This window comes from Psammomys obesus, unplaced genomic scaffold, assembly GCF_907164565.1.
Source record: "Psammomys obesus unplaced genomic scaffold, mPsaObe1.curated_primary_1811, whole genome shotgun sequence".
Classification (NCBI taxonomy): domain Eukaryota; kingdom Metazoa; phylum Chordata; class Mammalia; order Rodentia; family Muridae; genus Psammomys; species Psammomys obesus.
In genome coordinates this window covers 18,092,126-18,118,049 of record NW_026596073.1, presented here as the reverse complement: position 1 = coordinate 18,118,049, position 25,924 = coordinate 18,092,126, and the positions used below count along the sequence as shown (strand labels likewise).

Genomic DNA, 25,924 nt, shown 5'->3' with positions numbered 1-25,924 from the left:
AGGGTGTAGGAAGGGAAATAAAACAATTGTGCCTGGACATGACAAGGTTAAGAGCTGATTAAGGTAGGAGAGTCTATGTTTACTAAAAGATTCCTACCTTTCTTCAGTGACTGGGTTAGTACTGAGGCTTTGCTATAATAATTAGCTCGGTGTCTCATAGATTCTTTGTGTCCTGCTTCATCTACTGTCTGGCTTTTTGATGCTCTTTACCCTGCTAAGACTCCATGAGGAAGGCCTGAGTAGATGAAACCGTTTGTGGGCTGCTTAGAAAACTGTGAGCTAATTTATCATCTATCTGAATTAAGCATCAGGACAGTGATATTCTGTTATAAGAGCAGAAAATGTACTTAAACCTCTAGAGGACAAAAAAAAAATCCCAATTGATGAAACACCCCTGTTCTTCACCTATCAGGCCAGGCAATGTCAAAAAACTATTAGCAAGGAGGGAATGGAGATGGAGACTAGGAAGCACATGGTTGCAGGTCATATGGGTTATAAAATTGTCCTTCTCTTCCCCCTCCCCCATTTTAAAAATTGATTTCAGAATAATGTCTTTACCAGAATCAAAAATTTCTGCTGATTAATGTTCATATTGTTACATTACATGATACACAGAGTTTAAATTTTCGGGATAGGTGGACAAGTGTTTAATACCTAAAATAAACGCCCTCTTTGTTAGAAAACAATCTCAGGCAAGTATCTCTAACCTGATTGTTAGAGCAATAATACTGTCACAGAGTGAGGAAGAAATACATTTGCCATATCCTTATTGATGAAGTTGTAAGTTATTATGATTTCCAGATGAGCCGTTTAACAGGAGGTTTGCTGTGTTTGCTTCTATTGGAAACTTTTAAGTTTGTTAAGCTAAAGTTCCAGTTCAGTACTTGTTGGAATGCTGTTAGAAGTTCATAAATACAAATTATTGGAATTAAACTACTTCAGCTATGTGCTTTGCCAAATCTGACTCTTCTTGGTAAAGGTCATGGACACTAAATAAATGATTTTGTCCATCCTGGTTTCTCTTTTCTATATATAAAAAATAAAAATGTGACAGTACATCTTATACTGAGTTAGTTTGAATATTATGTGAGATAAATATGTAAAATGCTCAAAATATACATGTTAAGTAATCACCAGAATTAAATTATTTCATCAGACTTATTTGGTGTCTCCTAGCTAGAAATCTGGGGACAGATACAGTAAACAAGAAACCGTCCTTATTCTTGAGAATCTCCATCTATGGAAAGGCAAGTGACAATTAAAGTGTTATAATGGAACATGGTCAGTGCTGTGATGATATTATTAGCCCATTATTGGTCCACTGGGGAGAAATCTATAAACTTTGTCATAGTTTATAGTACCTGGGTTATCTGTGCAATGACAGGCCCATGCTTGCTCATCCAGGGCTCAAGGCACACTTTTTGGTTATTAGCTTCCTAGGAAACTATGGTTATGGGCTAGATCTACAGGAAAACATTACATACTGAGTTGCTACTGATCCTTTAAATGTTACCCCAAAGCATTACCTTATTCATTTATATGTGAAGACCAAGCTACATTCTTCTGATGCAAATTTACTTAAACTATGCATGTTTAAGATTATCATGTATATCAGTACTAAGTTGATTTCTGATTACTTAGAATTGCATACACATTTTAAAGAAGTCAAAACTCTTAAGCACATATTTCAGAGTAGAACGTCTGTTACTTGCCTATAAGAAAAAATCTGAAGTTATTTAGTGGAGTTGAATTATTTGCAGCATGAAGGGAGAGGAGTCACTCATTATGGAGCACAAAATGGAATACAGATGCATGTTTGGCCACAAAACTATGTCCAGACAATATGCAGCATTAGGAAGTAGAGTGGTTTCAAGGAAGTGCTGAGGTAGTCTTTCCTATCTCTCGTATGGTAAAATATGAAAGGACACCCGCACGTCATTAATATATCTGGTCAAGATCATGGAAGTGGTTTTTGTTCACTGAGAGTATCTGGATTTAACCTTTTCTGTCCAAAAGAAGTCACTGGATGATTGAGAGGGCATAGATTATAGTAATTATTTGTCAGTTAAGGGAGGATGCATGTCCATGAAAAAGAAACCCCAAAATGTTAAAGAACACAAGGGGATGTTTAAAGAGCCTTCTCATATACATCAGTCATGTGCATGCTATAGCTCATCTAATCATTGTAGCTAACAAAGTCAGTAGGAACTAATATTTCCTATTTTTCAGGCGCCTGAAGGAAGTACCAGGTTACTTTAGTTGTAATTTGCTCAAGGTCATCAGTAAGAAAGTGATGGCAGTACGAATATATGAAGACTTGTTGGTAGCTGCAGGGGTGTAAAATTTACTTCTGTTCTCCTAGAAGGGATTTTGCATGTACCTTAGATTAAATTTGCCAAAGACAAAGAAAGCAACGAAAGAGAAACATATAAATTTAATTTAGTAAAATTTCACAGACCTTCATGAGGATGTTCACAAAGAAGTATAGACTCCGAGTTGATGTCAGAAACCCCCATGGTGCATTGAACTAAAGGACACAACACACCTCAAAACCCATGCACTGAGGAAAAAAATTATGAAAAATGTAAAGTTACTTTAGGATAGCTCAGTATGTAAAAGTTACTAGGAAAACAGAGATTAGCTACCAAGACTGGCTTGGCAGATTTTTCTTGGTTCCTATTGCTGTGTGGTTAATAAGAATGCTTTTTTTCCTTTCTGTAAAAGGGGGCAACCTTCATTTAGAAATATTATCTACCCTTCATTTCAGAAGGAGGAAAATCATAGATCTTTGGTTTTTTTTTTTTTTGTTTTTTTTTTTTTTTTTTTTGTCTGTTGCATTTTAAGTGTATTGTAACTTAAAACAAAGCCACCTATCTAAATTACGGTAGCCTGTTTCTGTGTGGACTATAGTTTTTGTGGGTAAGATAGATTCTTATACCAAAAAAGACATGAGTCTACACTCAATCGACATGATTTTGCTACACAACACTTAGTATACCCTTGCAATTTTTTTTTATTCTCAACAATTTTAAAGACACACTTGTCTTCAATTTTTTTTTCCTTTATATATTATACTAACACACTTGGGAGAAGATCACAGTGGGTCTTAAATGATGCAAAGCATGTAATTGAGGGGAACAGCTGTCTCCCGAGATATTTAATCTGGTAGGGTAACTGCTATAATTATGCCCTTTAAGAAAGTTCTATCTTAATTTAAGAAAGTATACTTAGAGATAAGATTTGAAGATTATTCTTAGAATAGAAAAGATACCATGAAGACTTAAGGATAAACACCGAGACAGGCTGCAGTGAGAACTGTCTACAGCCTTTCAATTACAAGGAGCTGTTTGTGCTCACATAGTCCTCTGCTGACACTGAAGCATCAACATCATCAGTACTTTGTCACTCAGAACAGATGACATTGCTTAGTTTGGCATGGGTTTATTTTTATTCATTTGCATCACTATTGGACACCACACTTTACATTATAATAATCAACTGTTAATTCAGCTATTGGATTTGGAGGAGACATAATATTTAGGATTCTCCCTCATAACTTACAGTGTTATTTAAACAATCTGGGAGCATGTATAAGATATGGCCGTATTTTCTGGTATATATGTACCTGTAGGACATATAACTGTACCGCATCTGCATCTGGGAAGTGAAAAATAATTTTCCAATTCCATAGTAAATATAAAGCAAAATTTTCTGTTTGTAGAGGCTAGGAAAGAAATTCAACAAAATATATATTTTTAATTTTTCCACAATTTTCTCTGTGATGGGGAGAAGATGCAACTATATTTTCTTTTGTTTCCATCAAAATATAAATGGTTTTGAATTTGTCTTCTCCATGCGCTAAAAGTATCAGAGTTCTCTTTCTTAAAATATTTATTGCCAATATAACTTCACAATCATCATATACTTAGTGAGATTGTAACATCATCTTATAGACTCTGTGGCACTTGTATGATTTAGACGGAGGACGTTTTCTGCTTCCAGAGGTCTTGATCTTTGTATACTTCACTTTGTATACTTCCCTGAGTGGTCCTGTTGGATTTGGTATTGGTATCGGTTTGGCGATATTGTATTAATGTGTCTGCCAGAACATTCACTGAGTGTTGAGCAAATGTCAAGGTGGTATGTACCAGCATGCGGATTTCAAAGAATGCATTAGCATCATTCCTCTCAGTTTAGATTTACAATTTTTAATGGTTCAACCTAGAGTCATGTGCGTTATTATTTGTTGCATGCATTAAGTATTAGGATTCAAGAAATAAGACTTCAGACAAGGAATCTCTATTATTTAAAAAAAGTCAATAACAATAAAGCTATTTGCTTTTCATATAGTGACACTAAGATCTTACAATACAGATTCCCAAACATCTCTAAAATAGTTATTAACTAAAATATGCATACATTTTACTTATGTTTTAGTGTAAGTTAGTTACGGAAAGAGGATGTCATTTCTTTTTTTTTTTTTAATTTTTTTATTTTTATTTTATTTTTCTTTTTAGTTACATTTTGTTAACTCTCTGTCCCAGCTGTATCCCGCTCCCTCATTCCCTCCCCAACCCCACACTCCCTCCCTGGTCTCCTCCCTGCCCCTTTCCAAGTCCCCTGATAGGGGAGGACCTCCTCCCCTTTCATCTGACCCTGTTTTATCAGGTATCTTCAGGGCTGGCTGCAAAGTCCTCCTCTGTGGCCTAACAGACTGCTCCTCCCCTGGGGTGGGGGTCAAACAGCCTGCCCTTGAGATCCTATTAGAAATAGTCCGTGTTCCCCTTACTTTGGAAAACTACTTGGTTACTGAGCTACCACAGGCCACATCCGAGCAGAAGTTCTAGGTTATATCCATAGATGGTCCTTGGTTGAGTGTCAGTCTCAGAAAAGACCCTGTGCCCAGATATATTTGGTCCTTGTGGAGCTCCTATCCTTTTCATATCATACTAACTTCCCTTCTTTCATATGATTCCCTGCACTCTGCCGAGGGTTTGGTTATGAGTCTTAGTGTCTGCTTTGAAACACTGCTAGGTAGAGTCTTTCAGATGCCTTTTGTGATAGACTCCTGTCATAAGTTCAATGCACATCCCATTTGTCTTTCTAAATGAGGATTAATCACCTTCGCCTGTGTCCACTTTCTTGATTATCTTCTTTAGGTGTGTAGATTTCATTATGTTTATCATGTCTTGTAGGTCTATATAAGCGAGTATATACCAAGTTTGTCTTTCTCCTTCTGGGATACTTCACTCAGAATGATCTTTTCTAGATCCCACCACTTGCCTGCAAATTTCATGATTTCTTCCTTTTTGATTGCTGAGTAGTATTCCATTGTGTAAAAATACCACAGTTTCTGTATCCATTCCTCCGTTGATGGACATCTGGGTTGTTTCCAAGTTCTGGCTATTACAAATAAAGCTGCTATGAACATGGTTGAACAAATGTCCTTGTTGTGTACTTGAGCAAATTTTGGGTATATACCTAGGAGTGGTATAGCTGGGTCTTGAGGTAGCACTACTCCTAGTTGTCTGAGAAAGCTCTAAATCAGCTGGAAAAAAAAGTGGGAAACAGCCTAGAATTCATTGGCACAGGAGACAACTTCCTGAACAGAACACCAACAGCACAGGCTCTAAGAGCAACAATCAATAAATGGGACCTCATGAAACTGAAAAGCTTCTGTAAAGCAAAAGACACTGTCATCAAAACAAATAGACAGCCTACAGATTGGGAAAGAATCTTCACCAACCCTTTATCTGACAGAGGGCTAATATCAAGTATATATAAAGAACTAAAGAAGCAGAAAAGCAACAAACCAAGTAATCTACTTAAAAAATGGGGAACAGAGCTAAACAGAGAATTCTCGAAAGAGGAACGTCGAATGGCAGAGAAACACTTAAAGAAATGCTCAACCTCGTTAGCCATTAGGGAAATGTAAATCAAAACGACCCTGAGATATCACCTTACACCCATCAGAATGGCCAAGATGAAAAACTCAAGTGATAGCACATGCTGGAGAGGTTGTGGAGAAAAGGGAACCCTCCTCCATTGCTGGTGGGAATGTAAACTGGTTCAACCACTCTGGAAGTCAATCTGGCGCTTTCTCAGAGGATGTCATTTCTTACAAAACACAGAGTCTAGTAAGATTAGTAAAGAAAAAATTTAGTAGCTATTCAATGAATTCAGATTTCATGAGCAGAGTAGCCATAGGATTCAGTATATAAAATTTACAAGGTATATTTTCTCTTGTGGAGGTCCTGTCCTCTCCACGTTGTACTCCTTCTTCTTTCATATGATTCCCTGCACTCTGCCCAATGTTTGGTTATGAGTCTCAGCCTCTGCTTTGATACACTGTTAGGTAGAGTCTTTCAGGGGCCCTCTGCGGTAGGCTCCTGTCCTGTTATTTGTTTTTTCCTATTTCCAATGTCAAACCCATTGGTCTTTCTGAGACTGTTTCTCCAACCAAGGACCAAGCACGGATGTAACCTAGACCCCTCCTCGGTTGTAGCCCATGGCAGCTCAGTATCCTAGTAGGCTCCCTGATTATGGGAATAGGAACTGTCTCTGACATAAACTCAATGGTTGGCTCTTTGACCTCCCCCCCTCCCAAAGGAGGAAGAGCCATGCTAGGCCACAGAGGAGGACATTGCAGCCAGTCTTAAAGAGACCTGATAAGCTAGGATCAGATGGAAGGGGAGGAGGACCTCCCCCATCAGTGGACTTAGAGTGGGGAAGGGAAGAGATGAAGAAGGGAAGGTGAGATTATGAGGGAATCTGGGAAGGGGATATAGCTGGGATACAAAGTGAATAAAAAATTTAATCAAAAATAAATTTACAAGGAATTATGTGATGGTTCCACCAGAATCAGAAAAACAAAGTGATTATGACTTTCCCCTGCATTTTGATAATTCGGATAATAGAAGCAATTACTGAGAATGTCATGCATGGTTCTGAGAAGATGAACTGGACAATTGTGGAGTGGGGTCTGTATGCAGGAGGCTACTAAATACTGACCTCTTTTCCTTTGGGTTATCAGACATTACTCAATTCAGCTTATCCAGGGAACCTCATTCCCTGGCTTTACACACCAGAACTCAATGTGAAGTTACATCGTGTTTAAAAGGGTAAACATCCTTTGTAAATTTGAAACAGGCTTAATCAGTAAATGTTCAGAAGTTTGAAAGAGTAGTTTAACCTAAACATTTGCCTATGATATTTTGCTCTTAGATGACAGGCCTTTCTCGGGTATCATTCAGAGAAATGGAACTCTCTATTTATTTGTGTAAGTTACAGGCGTGATATATTTTCTGAAGCTTTCTAGTTTCCATTTCTTCACACTGACACAAGCAATGGGCCCTCGCAGAGCAATTTAAAAGCAGCTTTCTTCTCTGCATCTTTTGCTATCCTCTTCCCTTTTCCAACAATCTTCACATTTGTCTCTCTGTATAATTCAGTGATAGCCCATGTGTTAATTACTCTTTATGACTCTTCAAAAAGCATTCGGGGTCATTTTGATGAGAACTGTTAATTTCTGCATATTTAATATGGTGCTATTTTAACAATGTTAATTAAATCGTGTAATTTTATATAATTGCACATTTCTTTGGGAAAAGAACTGGCTTGAGAACAAAGCAAGAGATCGTGTTAATGCAGAACTCACTGGAGGAGTTGGGAGGTGTGTAAATGTCATGATGTAATTAAAGTTCAGAGCAGGAAAATATGTAGAGTCATATAAGGCATCTAGAATTCATTGTTTCTAGGTCATGTCAGCAGGTCTTTTCATGGTTTTTGTCTGTTTCTCGTAAGTGTTTACGTGTATTCATGTCTGTGAGTACACATGTATGTGAGTGCGAGTGGCATATGGAGGCCCATGATTTCTTTTCGGCACTTACTACAGTCACATGACCTAGGCCCAAACACTCTCAGGAAAATCTAAAAAGTGAAAAGCAAATATCTATAGGTGTGTGACGGTTAATATTGTCAATTTGCCAGAATTTAGAATTTATTAGGAGCCAACATTTGGTTATGTCTAGGAAGGCATTTCTGGATTAGATCAAATGAGCTGAGAAGTTTCACCTTAAATGTGTCCTCCTCAGTTTTATAGGCTGTAGTCTCAAATTTATGGAGAGGGGAGGGATTAAAATGAACATGAGAAATTCATCTCTTTATGCATTCTATAAATACAGTTCCAGTGTGGCCAGTTGGCATAAATTTGTTACAGCAATGAGTAGGTAGCTAAAACAAAGAAGTTTCAGATTATGCCCTGGAGTTGCAGATCAAGGCCGTGTTGTGGGATAGGCAATACTGAGAGACAGCAGTTGGTCACAGTAGAATGGGTTTCATCACAATAACCACCATGGTGGGTTCATTATGTGTCGTCACCCGGACTGTTCCCCAGAAGGATGCTTAACCCTCTGGTGTCTTCCTTGGTTTCTTCTCTTCTTCTGTGGTTCTGATTCATTTTTTATTATTTCTATAAACTGTGACAACAATCATAAGACTCATATAAAGTGTGCATATGTGTAACTAACTGTACTTATTATCAATCTGGACGTACCAACTGTTTACTGGTATAACCATATAACCAGATGGATGTTGTGCTTTAGTGTTCTTGAAAACGCTTTTCAGCCCTCTCTTTATCTGGTCCTGTGGGCAGATAAAGCTTTTTTTTATTATTATTTAGAGTTCCTAACATCTAAATATTTATGTTGCTCACATAAAATTTTGGATTCTGTTTTTTGGGTTCTTTTTTGTTGTTGTTGTTGTTGTTGTTTTTTAATTTTATTTTTTTCTTATCAGTTACATTTTATTAACTCTGTATCCCAGCCGTGTCCCGATCCCTTATTCCCTCCCAGTCCCTCCCTCCCTCCCTCATCTCCACCATGCCCTTTTCCAAGTCCACTGATAGGGGGGGAACTCCTCCCCATTCATCTGATCCTGTTTTATCAGCTATCTTCAGGACTGGCTGCAAAGCTCTCCTCTGTGGCCTAACAAGACTGGTTTTGGTTTTTAAGACATAGTTTCACTGTATAATCCTGGCCGACCTGGAACTCACTCTGTATACTAGGCTAGCCTCAAACTCATGGATATCAGCCTACCTCTACTTTCTGAGTACAAGGATTAAAGGTATGTCCCACCATCTCTCAGGACTGGGGTTATTTTCATATTCAACTTTTACATAGGCAATGAAAATTTGTTTATGTCACAGGTACATTTTGAAAAAAAATGACAGTACTTTTAAGTATTTTTAAATCAGATAATTCAGTATTTTTAAAATTGTCAGGCTGGAATATCGGCTTGGTGCTTGAAATAATTTACAACTCTTGCAGAAAACCCGGGAGCATCCTAGCCTGCATACTAGGCAGCTCACAACTTTCTGTAACTCTAGTTCAGAGGAAATGAGGCCTCTTGGCTTCCAAGATTCTGACGTGCACTCAGGCGATGCAAATAAACTCACACAGATACACATGTGTACCCATCATAAACATTTAAAGTCACTGCATAGCAAATTGTCTATGCATCCATATATTTCTTCAGATCAATGTGTTTTTACTGGCTTAGTTCTTTGAAACATAAAAATTAATCTTTTAGCTTATGAGTGATTTGCATTAAAACATTTATGCATTAAGGATCTGCAATACATGAGGAGAGTGTTTCTAAGTTTAATATGTCAATCACTATACTTTGTGATTTCTACTACATTTCCTTCCTTGTAGAATTAGGCAAACACTATAATATCCTGATGATTTTGAAGTGCTTGTCCTGAATAACATAATTGGTATCAAAGAGACTAAACACAATTTGGCTCTTTAGCACGTGTTTTCAAAATAACTATCTAAATGTATAACAAAGCAGTATATTATGAGAGTATACTATATATCTACAGTAAATATAAAGATTTATTAATTTGATTGTTTTCAGTCCTCAGAATGATTTAGGCACATTACACAAAAAGTTAAAATGACATATGAAGTTATTCCTTTTGTGATTGACTTCAGTAAACTTTTCTCAGATTACCTTAGTACTTAACTCAGTGACAAACTCATCTTAGATATTTAATATGGACTGCTGAGTAGAATGAGAAAATTCAGTAATAGTGCTTCAATGACTTTCTTTGTTTAAATAGACACATATGAACTGTGAACTATTGTCCTTGGAACAAACTTCTTCAAACTGACTCACATCTTTCTCAATAAAATTGAATGTACTTGAAGGTAAATACTCATATTTTTTTGTTTCATTGGCCCAAAAGTAGTGGAAGTACTTGCAAAAATGTAAAGGCAAAAATTGTGAATATTTGAGATGTAAGATGAAAAGAAATATACCGCTATTGATTGTTATGAGCCTATGGTGCATTCAAATGACATTGCCCTTGGAAGGTGTTTCAGTTACTTGTCGTTCTGCTATAACAAAACTTAAGCTTTGTTATAAGTTTTTACTTAGTTTTCAAAAAGCAAACTTAAAAAAGATGGAACTATTGTGGCTCACAGTTTTAGAGTATAGTCCATTGTGGTGAGGAATTCATGGCTGTGGGTGCTGATCAAATTTTGTCTATAGCCAGAAAGCAGAAAACAACAAATGTGCTGAGCTGGCTTTCTTATCTTTTTTAAAATTCAGTCTGAGGCTCCAGTGCATTGAATGGTGTTGGTCACAGATAAAGTCCTTTTCCTTCCCCAATTTATCCAGTCTAACTGATCCTTCACATATATTCGCAAAGGGCAATATGATCTAGAAACTATTTCACAGGCTTTATAAAGAGCCTTGTCACATAAATGGTTCTAGATCCTGCTAAGTTTGCATTCAATATTAGTCATTACAGAGGATGACATGTCTTACCTACAGGATAGAAATGGAAATGAATAAAAAAGAAGCACAGTTGTGTAATCTTGACATTCAGGCTATGTAGACAGCTAGAGGTAAGATGGAAAGAAAATTGCATTGATAAAAATGAGAGTGAAAACACATGAGCAAGGAGACTGCTCAGCAGCGTCTGCTTCTCGTGAAAGTACGGAGTTCTTAGAAGGAGGAAAAGCTTTCCTTAACTTCTTTCTCCCATTTGGACTCATAGAAAACTCTTTGTCTTTGTCTCTTTAATGATAACCAACAAGCTCTGTGCTGAAAGGGAATCTTTCTCCATCACATTACAACTGTATCAATGACTTATTGAAAATCACCCCAAAATTTAGTATCTTAAAACAATAGTTATTCACTTTGTTTATAATTTTCTAGTACAGCTATTTGGGATGGACACATCTGTGTGCTTCTGGTCAACAGGCTGGGTTGTGCATATCTGATTGTATGTCAGTATCCAATATACTTCCTGCCCAGCTGTCTGATGCTAACTTCTCACAGGCCTCAGATGAGCATTTCATCTGTAATCCAGCTTTCTCCTCCTCAGTGGAATAACCTAATAATGGTTGCATGGCAGCTTGGGAGTGAGAGAAACAACCTGGCAGAGTTGGTGAGACATGGGCTTCTGTAGGTGCCACATTGCATTTGTCTAACTTAAGTGTTAAGGTTAGACAAGATTCAAGAGTTCAAAATGGTGAAATGAATCTTACCTCTTAGGAAATGACCTAGGAATAAATGTTTAAGGGAGTTCCATACAGGGAGAGGATAATTACAGCCTTTTGTTTTAATGTTTTGTATTGTTTTGCTTTGTTGTCGATGCTGGGGATTGTTCACGGGCCCGGGATGCACTCAGCACCTTCTCTGTCACTAACCCCGACCTTCAGTCCAGACTGTAGCCATTTCTTCTCACAAATTCCTTTGGCTATCTAACAAATGATCTGTGCCTTGATAGTATCAGTAATTTCTCTCAGTATTACCCTGGGAATTTTAGAGAATACCACATTCAGCTTATCTTACAGAATAGTTTTCCAGTATAGCTGCATATTTTGTGAATACTCATAGACATAGTATCAGTGCTCAATGACCTTTTCTAATGTAATGTCAATGTAAATCCAGTAATCTGCTCTTCAGGATAGGGCGCAGGTAGTGCAGCCCATGAAGGAATTAGAATCCATCATACACAATTGAACTGGACTTCCATTCTGACCTTAGCATGCATACTTAGTCAATTCCAAAAGACAAGACTCGTTATTTAGTATGGTTTAATTTAGAAGATCCCATTATACAGCATGTAATATAATAGATATTATTAATTCAGGTTGAGAGCGGGTGGCATCCCATGCTCATTCACTTATACAAGAAGAAACACTTGAAAGAGAGCAATCGTTTCTATCTTTCCATGACTAATTTCCTCCTTTCACACAAGTATACATGGTTAATGAAGATTTTAGATACTTTTGTCTCAAAATTCATTTTCCCACTCTTTTGCATAAGTTGAATGGGAAATATTTATCAGTCAGGTAGAGATACTTCATCCGCCCCATTGACACTGCCAGCAGTTATTAATTAGGTTTCTGATTTAGTACAACTCTCTCCTGGTCACTGATGTGTCATTGAAGCAGACCCATTAAAATGAATGATGTGTGTTGTAATTTCATTAGTGCCATCAATAATTCACTGCATTTTCCTTTTACAAGTTTTGATTGTGTGTGTAGAGGGGTCTTTGGCCGAACTATGTGAATTACATTTATAAGATCCAAATTGTTACATATGTTGAAAGATAGACATGAAGGTGAAATTAATGCTCTCTTAAACACAATAACTACTGAAACGTTTCCAGTTAAATAATATTTTAATTACATCTGATGTCTGTACATGCTATAGTGATATATATGTTATATTTATACAAATGTGAAGGTTATTATTTGAGTAAGAACAGTGTTCACCATCATGCTTTCAACATGGAAAACTTCTCTGAATTGGACTAAAGCAAGCCTGTGGATGTTCAGTCTCCACAAGAGAAAATAAATCCTTATGGTTGTAGCCTCAAGACTCTGTTTGTGGAAATTTTTTGCACATATGTTTTACATCTTTTTCTACTCTTATGTTCCTACTCTACATGTGACTTTTTAAATAGGGCATTAGTTGATTTTTAGTCTTTCCTAATATGAAGTATATGAGGTTGTGATTGGAAAGGAAAGACATTTGTGGTCTTTTATACACTACAGACTTTTCAAACCTTTAAACTACATTTGACTGAATTTCCATTTCTGTGAGAAAGCTCTCAGCTTAGACATTTTCATCAGAACCATTGAAGTAATTGAAATATTTCAAAAGCATCAAGCATTTCCATATGAAAGCAAGACACAGGTAGTTTTGCTTATCTGAGAAGATCCTAGGGCACATAGGGTTAATAACTGACTATGTAAGAAAATCTTCAGAATTAAGAAATGCATGAAAATATAGGAATGTATCTAAATCTAGCCTGAGTTTCAGTTTAGCCTTAATCAAGTATTCCAAGGAAAATTATAATATGCTAGCTTCTCAGAAAAGAATGCAAATACAGAAATTTGTTATATAAGCAGGAAGCTAGATAGCTTTTGTACACAAAAAAAGGAAAATGGAAAATATGAGCTACTTCTAGAAGTCACTAAGAAATTATCCTTGGAATGAAAACCTAAGAGTATTTGGTTATCCCCAGTTTGTTTTTCAAGTGATATAATGAACAAGATAAAGATGTATTCTATTTTTATAATAGAAATAGATATAAACTTTGCAAGTTTATATCAGTCCCTATTCGAGTTGAAGGTTTTCTTTCAAATTAGGATGAAAGAGTACTTGTCACTTACAATCAACTAGAATCTTTCTAGAGTTCTCTTCTGATTTGTATCCAATTTGAGTAGAAATGGATATGAACATTTATCTTATATAACAGCTTGCTACAAGTTTCTTACTTGAGTCATGTAACATGGAAAATTTGTCTTTCTTCTTGTGGCATTTCAAAAACCAAAGCATAGATTTCTGTTCACATGGTATGTTTACAGTCATTATAAAGACAGGTTGTGCATTCCCATTTGTTAGGAGAGGAAACTGTAGCATTCGTCATACCCCATTGCATTGACTTTGGAGAAATGTATGTGTTGTTTTCTAATGTCAGAAACTAATAAAACTACTTGTATGTATGGTGCTTTAGACCTGAACATATTTTGGAATATATGTTTATTGTTCCACATTATGTTGTATTACATTTTTCTTAGGATAAACCATATGGTCTCTAAGAATGGGCATATTTAATAATAGTTTCTGAAAGCATCTCCTCACTTTTAGATTCTAGATTCTAGGGTGAATGAAATTATTCATTATTAAACATGAAATTAACACAGCAGGAGAGGATTAAAAATGACAAATATTTTAAAAGTTAAATTTATTAGTCTACTCATGTTTTTAAAGAAAAGTAACATAAGTTTCATACAAAGGGTACTGTTCATGTGAATAAAACAAATCCATCTACTATTATCTTTAAAATGGCATGACTATTAAATAGTTTTTTAAATAAAATAAACATGAAATGCATGTTTTGTCTGCTTGATTACCAATTTCATTAAGGTCGGGAGTATAATGTTGATAAGATCGCACTCCTTTCTTTAATTGAGTGTCCACTATCAATGCCCATGTTATGATGAGAGTGTCAAGTTTTGTAAGGTTACATCATGTAGGAAGTAATGCAGGAAATTGTCCCAGTATGTGTCACCTCTGTGCTGAATATAACTTAAGTGGGTCTTTATTTGTGGATTATTTGGTTTCTTTTGTTTTCTCCCCTTCATAGATCTTACTCTTATTTGACAAAATTATTGTTTAGGGAAACTCACTCAAAGTACTTCAGTGATCCTTCTGTCCTTGTTTTAATTTCACAAACTTTTAAACCCTCACATAAAGCCGTAAATTTTCGGCAGGGGTGAAGGCTCAGTTGGATAAAGCTCGAAGACCTAGTATGATCTGTGGAATGCACATAGTGGGAGAAGAGAACTGACTCCCTCAAGTTCTCTTCCAGCCTACACATGTGTATTTTGATATGTGCAATGCCCCAACCATGTGCCCATAATGGAAAATATAAACACAAAGAGGACAGTATAAGTATTTGCTCTGTGTATGGTGTATAATAGGTCTCACACTTTTAAAACCTCAATCATTTACTAACCCAGTATGATGAAAAGGTTCACAATCTAATCTTGCAATCACATACCATGTGACAAAATAAGTCTTCTTGCTCCTGTCTACCTGTAGTTAAGTTCAGTCCTCATTGAGCAATCTCTCCCTGTCCTTCACTATCCCTCTTTCTCCATTGTTAAGTGGACTCTCTCCTAATCTCAACTTCTATGGGAGCCACATTTTCTCCACATATTAATGACAATTCTATTTTTAACATCATAAACTAATACAGCACACATAAGCCTGTGCCTATGTAATTGCTAAAAGTGAAGCTCTGTGATTGAATGGTTTATTGTTGTTGTTTAATTATCTTAAGTTTTTAAAATTCTATGGGAAAAGCAAAAGATAAATTTCTAATGTAGAAAGTTTAGTACTCCTGAAGATGAGCCCATTGAATCTTAAACTATGGGAGGGTGTTATCACCTGGGGCTTTGTTAAGATATTTTGGAAACATGAAAATATAACATACTTTACATATGTATCAAAGACATATGGTCAGTGTGGAGAAATATTATACATTTCAGGCCACCAGACTGGATATAAGGCTGGGGCACTGTCCCCAGTGCCAGCGGTAGTTCCTACTGTGTCTTTGTGCTTCAGGAAACTGCAGAGTTCCTGTGCTGTGAGTGAGCTCTTGCCAGAACATGGTTCACAGCTCCTCTGCCACTTTGAAAAGTGGTCATCTAAGTCCATATCTAGAAAATAGTTTGCTCATGTAAAAATTTAAATTTGAATATAAATATAGTATCATTTAGAACGCTTTTCTTGTGCTGTTTTATTTAACTGAGATATACAAAGTTTGTTTCACAAAAACATAATATTCAAGAGTATTACATTTGGGATTGCTTACCACTCAAATCCTGTTTCCTTTTTTTTTTTTTTTTTTTTGAATGTTGAGTTTTGGTTTTAAATAGTGAGACAGTTTATAAAGACATTCCATCATAGTATCCTGGAGTTGGAACTGCATTCATCTTCCTATCTTCTTCTTTCCCACTAATCCCACTCATTTTCCAAGGCAAGATTCTATATCTACTCTTATGCCCTAAATATGTCTAGAATGAACACCAGGAAATCAAAAAATCTGGTTAATGAATCAGCTAATAACAAAGAAACATGTCTCAAAGGATGAAGTACAAATAAAAAATATACAAAATACTTCGCTGGAAGGGAAATACTGGAAGTCTAGCTCACCAAGGAAGAATGTCAGATTTGGGAAATGCTTTGGTTTGTGTTACAGCGGCAACACATTACTGAATAGAACTACAATGGCAAGGAAACAGCCCCAAGAATTGTATAATAGGATTACATTGAAGTCAAAGGCTCTGAATGGAAAAATAAACTGTGAACTGCCTATAGAATAGAATGAAATTTTAATTATATTTCAGTTAAGGTGTTAATATCTACAATACATTAAAAATTGTAAAAGTTATAGACACACTGTCAACAAATGAGTCAATGATCTGCACAGAGAACTCTTTTTCATCATATAAATCTTCTTCAAAAACAAATAAAACTAAAATTAAACAACACCCCCCCATAAAAACCAAAAACTGAGAACAAAGCTGTCATATAATTTGTCTAAAAGCTAAAAACATTGAAATAATATATTAGTTCAAGGTTCTTGTGTACGCACAATCAACTAACTTGTTTCTATAAGAGTTTAGAGCTAGTCTCCTTACAGTTTAAAATAAAAATGACTTAAGTCACAGTAGGAAAAGTGTGGTCACCAGCTTCCTACTTTGAACTATGAGTGATAAGCATTTAGGTAACTCAAGCCAAGATTAAAAAAAAAAAAAAACAAAACAAAAAACCCTCCAGTACTGGATAGTTTCCATTCCAACTTGACTCAAGCTAGGGTCATCTGGGACAGGGCCTTCTTAATCAAGAAAAATGCTTCTAAAAATCCTGTATATGTAAAGGCCCATCCCGCTGTGGGTGGTACCACCCTTGTGCTGGTGGTCTAGAATGCAGGCTGAACAAGCCATGGCCATCAAGCCATAAGGCAACATTCTTTCATGGCCTCTGCTCTGCTTTATCACAGCAATGGGAACCCTAACTAAGACACTTTCCTAGTCTTCTGTGATGAGTCAGGTTTAACAGAGCAGCAAAATTCTTCCACATGAAACGTAAGGCCAGCATCATCACCATAGATCCTTGGAGAAGATAGCTCAAGTTATAGGACAGAAATAAGGTGCCACCGGTATCCAAGAACAGCTGGCAATGCCAAGGAAAAAAGATGTTTTTTCAGGGTTTTTTTAGCTAGCTTTCTGTGCCTGGAGATCACCATGAATACACAGTTGGCAATTCCAAAGCTGAGACAGGAAGCCATGGGAAAATCAGGAAGTAACAATCTAGAACATTATCACTGCAGACTTTGCCACTATTCTGGTTAAGTGGTCTTTTGTTCTCCATGTTGGTTTAAAAGTAAAATCTATCTCCCTTTCTCTTATGTTTAGAATCTTGAATTAGATTACTTTTGCAAGCATAATGAGTTCATTCTCTTTTTCTAGGCCTATGGTGATGCTCACTCTAGTCTCACAATCTGTCATGTGAAATTATGATTTCAATACTACCAAGAATATCTTTTAGTTTCATGGTTCCATGTCTTCGCACATGTGATTTTTGCCTGCACAGAATGCCAACTAGTTACTTGCAGCATCTCTCATTACACCACCATTGAGGCTGGTAACCATACTCATCCTTAAACATAACTGCCAAACATTCTCCCTCAGGATCCTTTATATGAGTATTCCCTGTAGCAAGCCTTCACATGTTGTGGCCAGACCTTATGTCTCTCCAATGAAAATTAGAGGGGTATATTTCAACTATTTATATGTGTACCTCTCTGATGAGGACAGGAACATTCAGCTAGCTCAACTGCTTTAGGATTGGGAACACGCTATGTAAAATTGTAACTTTCTGCCCAACTACCTCAGTCTTTCTCTCCATGAGTAAAGGATTGTTAGGCTTTACCATACTCAATTCATTCTTTTTTTTTTTTCTCAGACATCTGGCTAAGTTATAAGACACTGTCTAATTACACACTTCAAAATTGGGAAGATATGTTTACAGTTCAAATGCATGTGAAAGAAAAGGGAATAGTATAATTCCATTGTTCAGGTTCAACAGTTATTCACAGTCACACTGAATCTTTTTATACTTCTTATAACTCCCTTGTCCTCTCTGCATTCAAATTATTTTAAAGCAAAATTCTACAAATAACATTTTATTTGCAGTTAGAGTCACCTGTTTAATGTTAAGAATATTATGAGAAAGTCTTGAAATATTTCTGTTTCTTAAAAATAAAATGATCGTCATTCCAGTTCTGTTGCTACAATAAAATGTAATGACAAAAAGCAATACTGGAAAGAAAGGGGTGCATGTCACAATTCGGGATTAAAAATCCATCACTGATTCATCAAGGTCACAGGAACTTGCACTTAAATCCAGGAAATGGTGACTGCTATGGAGGGCTGGGCTTTCCCACACCAGAACACACAATTGAAACACCTGTCCCATAGACCAGTCTGAATTAGATATTCCCTGCTATCACTCTCTTTCCAGATGATTCTACATAGTAGGAAGCTAACTGGAAGAACTAAGCATTAGCAGATGGATGCCACTGGTATCTCGTCTTGAAAGCCAGGGATGCATAGAGCATCCACCATACCAAAGGATTGTCCGGCCCAGTGTGTTGATAGGAAAAGGCCAGGAAAATCTCTGCTATAGGTTCTGGCTTTATGAATTCTCCCTTTAATTCAAGTAATACATGGACTTGTTTTCTATAGTTAATCATTTTCTAGGACACACTACAGTATCATTTAACAACTCTGTTTCTTGTATTTTCTGGTTATTAGATCTTGAAGCTTTGCAAGTATCTCACTCAATTTTTTTTGAAACACCTTTATGTTATGCCATAGCATTGTGTCCTTCAGTCAGGAAGCATTTAATGCCTGATGACTTCTGATCCTACCAATGAACTGCATCTTATGCATTCATTCATTATGGGCTGAAAAATAGTAATCCTGTATGTTTTTCCTTTTGTGCTGACATTATTGCTTTGTAGCACTATTCCTTATAAGGCTTTGATATTTAAATGTATAGCTATGCATAAAACATTTACATATTCCATGTTTCTTTTTAGAAACATCCTGTACCATCTTGACGAGAAGACGAGCCAGTTTTCCATCCTCAAGGAGGCTTGGGCACGCCGCAATCCACTGGCATCAAATGAGACCTTGCAAGAGGCCCTCTCCAGTGTGCAGAACAGCATTAATTCAGCTCAGGTTTTCTTCAAAGCAGGACTGGACGTGTTTGAGAGTGTCTTAACTGGAAAGAACTGAAAAAAAAATGCTCAACATTTTTAAAAGTTTGTTTACAACTGTACAAAAAAATGTTCTAATTTGACCAGGTGTCTTGTTTGTTTGTTTTTTTGTTGTATCTTTGTCATTGAAGTCTTCCCCCAAGTTTAAAGCTTTTTACAGAATAGTTTTAAGTGTACATAAGAAAGAACATTTTGCACATTTTAAGTATTTTCTTATATCTCCATTTGAATATGTAACAGCAATTACTGAAATAATACTTAAGATTTATATATTGCAAAGAAATATGCCATATTTTTACATCTAAAATGCTTTGGGGTGAGGTTCAAGTGTTTTTGATACCATCACTATTGCAGACAGAACTTGGAGGAATTCCAGTATTCTCTCCGATAAAACCTCCAGTGACTGGGTTCCTGTGTTAGACATGGAGACCTGATAAGGTTTCATATAATTTTTCCATATGAACACATAATGCATTCTGAATGAGTGATTGATACCCCAAAACACTTTGAATGTTTCTATTTTATGAAATGAAGTTCCTCCTCTTAACACAACTAGATGTAGTAAAGCACTGGCTACGAAATTGTATTTTGTAAGTAATAAGGAAAAAAAGAGCCATAAACATTCCAAGGGGAAAACTCCAAAGAAACTGGATAGAGCAATTTAAATGCAAATTTCTCCTACAGTGACAAGTTTTGAAGCCCTTAAATTGCCTCAGTTGATGCTACATGAACTTCAGCAGTGATGTGCATCTGACAAGGAAGAGAACATTCCTTACTTCGCTTTCTGTGGTTTCTGACTGAATGACGTAAGCAGGGACAAGCCGAAGGAGAGCACCTCCCTTGGCTGACCCTCCTTACATCTTCCCCCAAAACTCTTGCTATAAAGTGGCTTTAACAGAGCACTATATAACTACAATGGAAAGATGGCAAAGTTTGTCTTTGAAAAGACAAAATGTCATCAAAAAGATGTAACTGTTGTTTTATACTACTGGCAAAACAAACCAGACTATGAAAAGATGTTTGTTTTGTCAGCAAATACTCTAAATCCAGGAATAAAATTTAACATTTTTCCTTTTGTTCTCCTTCATAGTGGCTAAAGTAAAAACACAAAATAAGCATGCCACTTATTCCATCAAAAAACGGAGTGATTTTTTTTTTAGCCTTTTCTTCCACAGTTCTGTCTTGTAGGAGATGGACTTTGTATTTTGGCTCTCTCTTTCAGCAGCTCCAGAATTTATAGTCATGCCAAACTAGAAAATTTTGCCTAGTGATGGACAAGTAAAACATTTATTCCACCCTTTACAACACACTTGCTAAAAAAATAGTTTTCTTATATTGTGTAACAAGGTTCAGAATATTTCTTATAACAGAATATTTCTTATAAGACTCCCTAACAATTTTCAATCCTGAAATAACTGGTATTCCACATGGCTAGAGAAATCCTGTGGCCATCTTGTGTGTCTAAGCCTTTACTTCTTCTGAATGAACAAAAAGGTAAGGTTAGTTAAAAAGAAAGTTAGAGTTAAGAGATAAGAATTAATTGTCATTGACTAAGTGCTTTATAAGGATCAGCTCTTCCCACCATTGGTAATATTTGTGTGCTCAAAGCAGAAACCTTAGGCAATTAGTTAGATAATTGAATGGAAACATATTCATCTGAAGTGCCTGTGTACATATATTTTCACATGAGAAAAGAATCTATCTTGTAATATTTTAATATTCATATTTAATGTAAAGATTTTAACTGCACTTGCTTCAGAACATTTTGCCTCATTGCTATGTATGGAAAGGCACTAAGAGGACTTGGCACTGCCTTCCCAGCAGCACTTCTCCCCCCTTTATCTGCAGAGATCCGGAGAGGAAAGGGTGCCAGCATACTCATAGTGCCAGAGAGTCAAATCTTGTGTCAAAGGGTGTTTAACTCTGAATCTAAGGCCATGCAGTTCCTAGTTTGGAGCTGAATTTAAAACAAAGAATGACAAACTGCCTTTCATTTGGTAGATTATAATCTTGGTTCAAAACTCTATATTATTCTTGTACAACAATTCACAAAATATATTTAAAACAGAAAATCAGCATCTCCTGGGTTTTTATAAAGACTGTGTCCATAGGAAAATGAGACCTGTATTCCTTCCTTCTTATTGTATTTGTTCACTGAAAACCAGCTAACCCTTTGCTAGCATATTTTATTAGGTCATTTAAGAGATCATATGAAAAGTTTAACTCACATTTAGAACATATGTTCATGAATCCCGCAGATGCTGCTCCATGTTTTCATTTTACCTGAGTTGTGAGCCCTTAAGACACTGCACCGCAACTCTTGACATGCTTGCCTTGAGACATTTTTAGATAGATAGCAGGTTAATTTTCTTCAGAGCTCCCCAGTAGATATCGTCATGAACCAGGAAATGGGGAGTGTTATTTGAATCAGCAGTACTTTCAAATTGGTACTGAGACATCTCGGCATAAATTATCATTGCCCCAATTAGATGCAGTACCTGAAGACAGAAATAGAGAAATTTGGACATCCAGAGAGTGGTTAAAGCCTCTTAGATTTTCAGCTTTTCAAGCTTCTTGGCCAGTGTGCAGTGTCCTCTCTGCCAGAAGACAGATTTACAGATGACCTTTCCAGTGACTTTGTTGTAACCAGCCACCTATTTAGACCGAGCTGTGTTCTGGGAACATAATTTTAATGCCAGGCAAGCTCACTCTTTGATTATACTTGACAAAATGCTCCCAGGAAATCTGAGCAGAGTGTGAAGTCTGAGGAGGGACTGTACCTAACGCCAGAGTCAGGGAGGAGTCTGAACAAAATGTTACTTGTTATGTGGGAACATTAACAGGCTGAATCAGTGGATTTAAAATTTGAGGAGTCTTTGCAATATTTATTATCACATTCTATATTCTCTAGTTTAGCCATTTCTAATCTGAATTAATTCTGTATCCTGCTAAAATATTTTGAAAGCTTTTTAAAGTAAAAAAAAAAAATTGCATTAATGAAGGATCCCAAAGATTCTCACAATTCCATCATTAAAACCACAAACAAGGGGCTGGAGAAATGGTTCAGCAAATAAGATCACTTACTACTCAATCATGAGGACCTGACTGAGTTTCCAGCACCTGTCAGAGAACTCATAAATGCTTTCACTAAGGGATTCAGTGCTGACCTTCAAAGGCACTGCACGCATTCACACGTGTACACACATTAATAAAATAAACCCCAAACAAAACAAAGTAAATGCAAAGGATGACCTGTTTTATCTGTGAAAGAGTAGAAGGATATAGCTGACATTTATGCTAGCTATGGCAGGCACTGGCCTAGACATATTTTACACTTTCTTTCTAGTGGACTATCTAGAACAACTCATTTAAGAAGGAAGAAACCAGTTTTAATGAGACAGCCTCATCATTTTCAGATTATTTTTTTTAAATTGGCTTGTTGTATATTTCTTCTCTGAGGGATCCTGTAATGTCAATGTGACCTTCCTTACACAAGGTACTGCAGAGAACACAAGTGTTTTGATTTGAAAACATAGTACGATGTAACATTTTGAGGTGCCCTTTCCACATACAACAGGCCTCAGCTAGGTCATCAATGGTCTTGGCTAGAAGCCCCTTCACCGTAATTGCAAAATACCTAAAAAGCAACATACATAATTCCCAATGGCTGTAGCCCACCTAAATTATCATGTGAATGTGTAAGTCTGAAACATCTAAAAAAACATGAGAACTACACACATGATCATAATACTATCAGGACAACTAGGCTTCAAATTGTGAAACCAAGCCCGAATTGACTAATCTCATAACATCTTCTCTCAAATGTATGTATAATTCACGAATAAACAGCAGGTACTTTGATTTAGGAATATGACTATATGTCAGACTTCAAAATTCTGAATAATCTACATCTTAAATAAATACACACCATGTAGGAGTTCTGTTTGCTAGAAAGATAAGTGTCAGGAAAATACTTTTTTTTTTACTATCTTGTTAGTACTGAATCAGCATCTTGCATAAAAAATGTAAAATATTATTTGCAGGACAAAATGGTAGATGTGGCAAAAACATTCTCCAGAGACATACCTTGGTTTGTATAATTAATTCCTTACAGAATTAAGCTTTTTTTGAGATTACACTTTGCCATCTCATATGTTACCAAAGTGAGCCTTAACTACACATTTCCTTAATTGAAAGGAACTACTTTAAATGTATGGGCTAAGTAGAATGGAAATGACCTTGCACATTCCAATAAACTACTCTCCAACATGTTTCTCTACAGAACTGGGAAGAGAGAAGAAGCATAGTATTTGCCCAGCCATGCTAGCAAATTCTGATTTCTTGTGTGAGTAAATTGCTAACTTAAAAATGGCACAATAGAATTTGCTATTCTGAAATTTGCAAAAGTGCTGTGACTTCAAATTACCCTGTCAAGTGTGAATATCTTTCAGTTGAACGGAATTGTTTTATCAAATTCTGAATTTGAAGTGACCTAAATTGTGAAGAATTGCAAACTGTAAAATGTTGTTGGTCATCATGATATCCACTAGGAAATATATTTTATTTCCTTTCTAGGTACTCTATAGAAGTAGTATTAGACATTTCCTTTCTGTAGGAGTGGTTTTAGGTCCTGTCTATTAAGCATATGTATGTTAACTTCACACAGGTAGTTAACACCTTTTCATTATCCTCTGAAGATGTGCGCTAAAAGTGCTTTTAGCAGAGAGACTGTCAAACATCCTAAAACCTGGCTTCCTGTTAGTGACATGTTTCTTAAAGCCATTTATAACTTTGTATTCTATTTAAATCAGAATTAAGAGTAACGGAGTAAACTGGAGAGGATTGAGGGCCTCCAATTGTACTGTTTCTGAATATTTTATCATGTATTTAATATATAGTTACAAAGCATACAATAAACAGGGTAGGAAATTGAGGAAATGCACTCTGGAAAGACAAAGAAATACATGAATCCTCTGATTCCTTATTTTCAGGATTCAGTCAAGAATTAGATCACAGGCTACTGATTTACTGACTATACCGAGAGAAAGTTTTAATGCCTGTACAAAGCACCTAACAGTATTTACTCTTGCTCTTTTGACGGCTTAAGCCAAGAAGCACTGAGGTAGGTTTTCTCAGAGGAAAACAAATTCTATTTTTCTGGGGTTAATTGATACGCACCACCTCAGTCACAGAGCAACCACACAGGTTCCTGTCCTATGCCATATGTCATGTGTATAGGTTTATAAGCTTGAGATTAATATGCAATCATTATTATGAATGATTATGCTGTATTAAGGTTGATATTGGTCTTTTGTTCTAATTAAAGTGTACACTTTGCTTCTGTATAGAGCGTCAATGAAGAAATTGAATCAGAGTCCCTGTTTTAGTGGGCTACATATATTTTTCAATCAAAATGTATAATTACTTAATTGTCCCTGCTCTTCAGTAGTTATACCTTTATAGCTCCTTCAAGGGGAATGAATTCAATGTGTGTCCATGCAGAATGTTAATACCTGGGTTTCATCTTTGGAGGTTTTTAGCTATTTAATAATGTGTTTTCAGTATACATGGTAGAATTTTATTAATATTAATAATAGTGACTTTATTTGATTTTATATAAAGACTGTATGAATGGACCTTACTCTGAACGTTAGAACAAAACACAACTAATAAGGATGATTCCCCTGTCATCCAAACCAAACATATAAACAAACAAAATATTTCATTACACCATTATAGCTTGTATGCAATAAGCAAAATACCCAGATGGTTAAGTGTAGCTCACATAATTATATTGCAAGGATGTTATAAATAATTCTTTTGAGGGATTAAGCCCCTCTTTTAGTTGACTGTGTACATGGCAAACAAAGGTTTAATGGCAGATATATTACACATTTTAACTTACTACTTGAAAAAGATTCAGATTATAAAAGCTTTCTAGAGCACTCTAAAGTTCTCATTTGTTTTCATAGACACCCAGAAAATTACATGTCATTTTGATAATACTTTTCTACGTGGGCATCCACTGTTCATATATTTTTAGGTTTGTTAGTTGTGTTTGTAATAAAACATTTGAATGGACAGATTTTATAAAAGTTATTTTCTAGCACTATAATATCAAAAAGTGTAGTTGTACAGTTATAACTAAAAATGAGCAGGGTGAATTTATAGGTTCATTTGGAGCAAATTTTAAAGGCTAACTTTACCAAATAAATGTAGTTTAAATAAAAACACTCACCTATCAAAGAGGTATGTCCATTAATAAATTGCACTGAAATGTCTTAGAGTTACCTTTTGTTCAAGATAACTTTATTATCATCTGTGACTGATAACCTTCACTGCATAGAGAATGCTAAAGTCATTGTTATCTTCCTTGATTTTTAATGAGATTAGTTTATAGATATATGTCTATATTTTCCAATTTTTATATATCATCAAATGTCTAGTTTCTATGAGTGAATGGTCATTCAATACTGATTATTTTTGAGTGTTCCCCAAGTGTGACTGTAGCTCAGTGTATAATCTTTCTGTGTTTCTCAAATG

The 25,924-nt window shown here is 35.9% G+C and overlaps 1 protein-coding gene across 1 annotated transcript in view; it reads left to right on the top strand.

Annotated features, from left to right (window-relative positions):
- Positions 1-19,463, top strand: part of Naaladl2 (N-acetylated alpha-linked acidic dipeptidase like 2) — a 977,666-nt gene extending 958,203 nt beyond the window's left edge. Inside the window, exon 14 of the mRNA XM_055626106.1 lies at positions 19,202-19,463. Coding sequence (XP_055482081.1) covers positions 19,202-19,400 — 199 coding nt within the window. The 3' untranslated portion in view covers positions 19,401-19,463. The remainder of the gene's footprint in view (positions 1-19,201) is intronic.
- Positions 19,464-25,924: the final 6,461 nt, after the last annotated feature.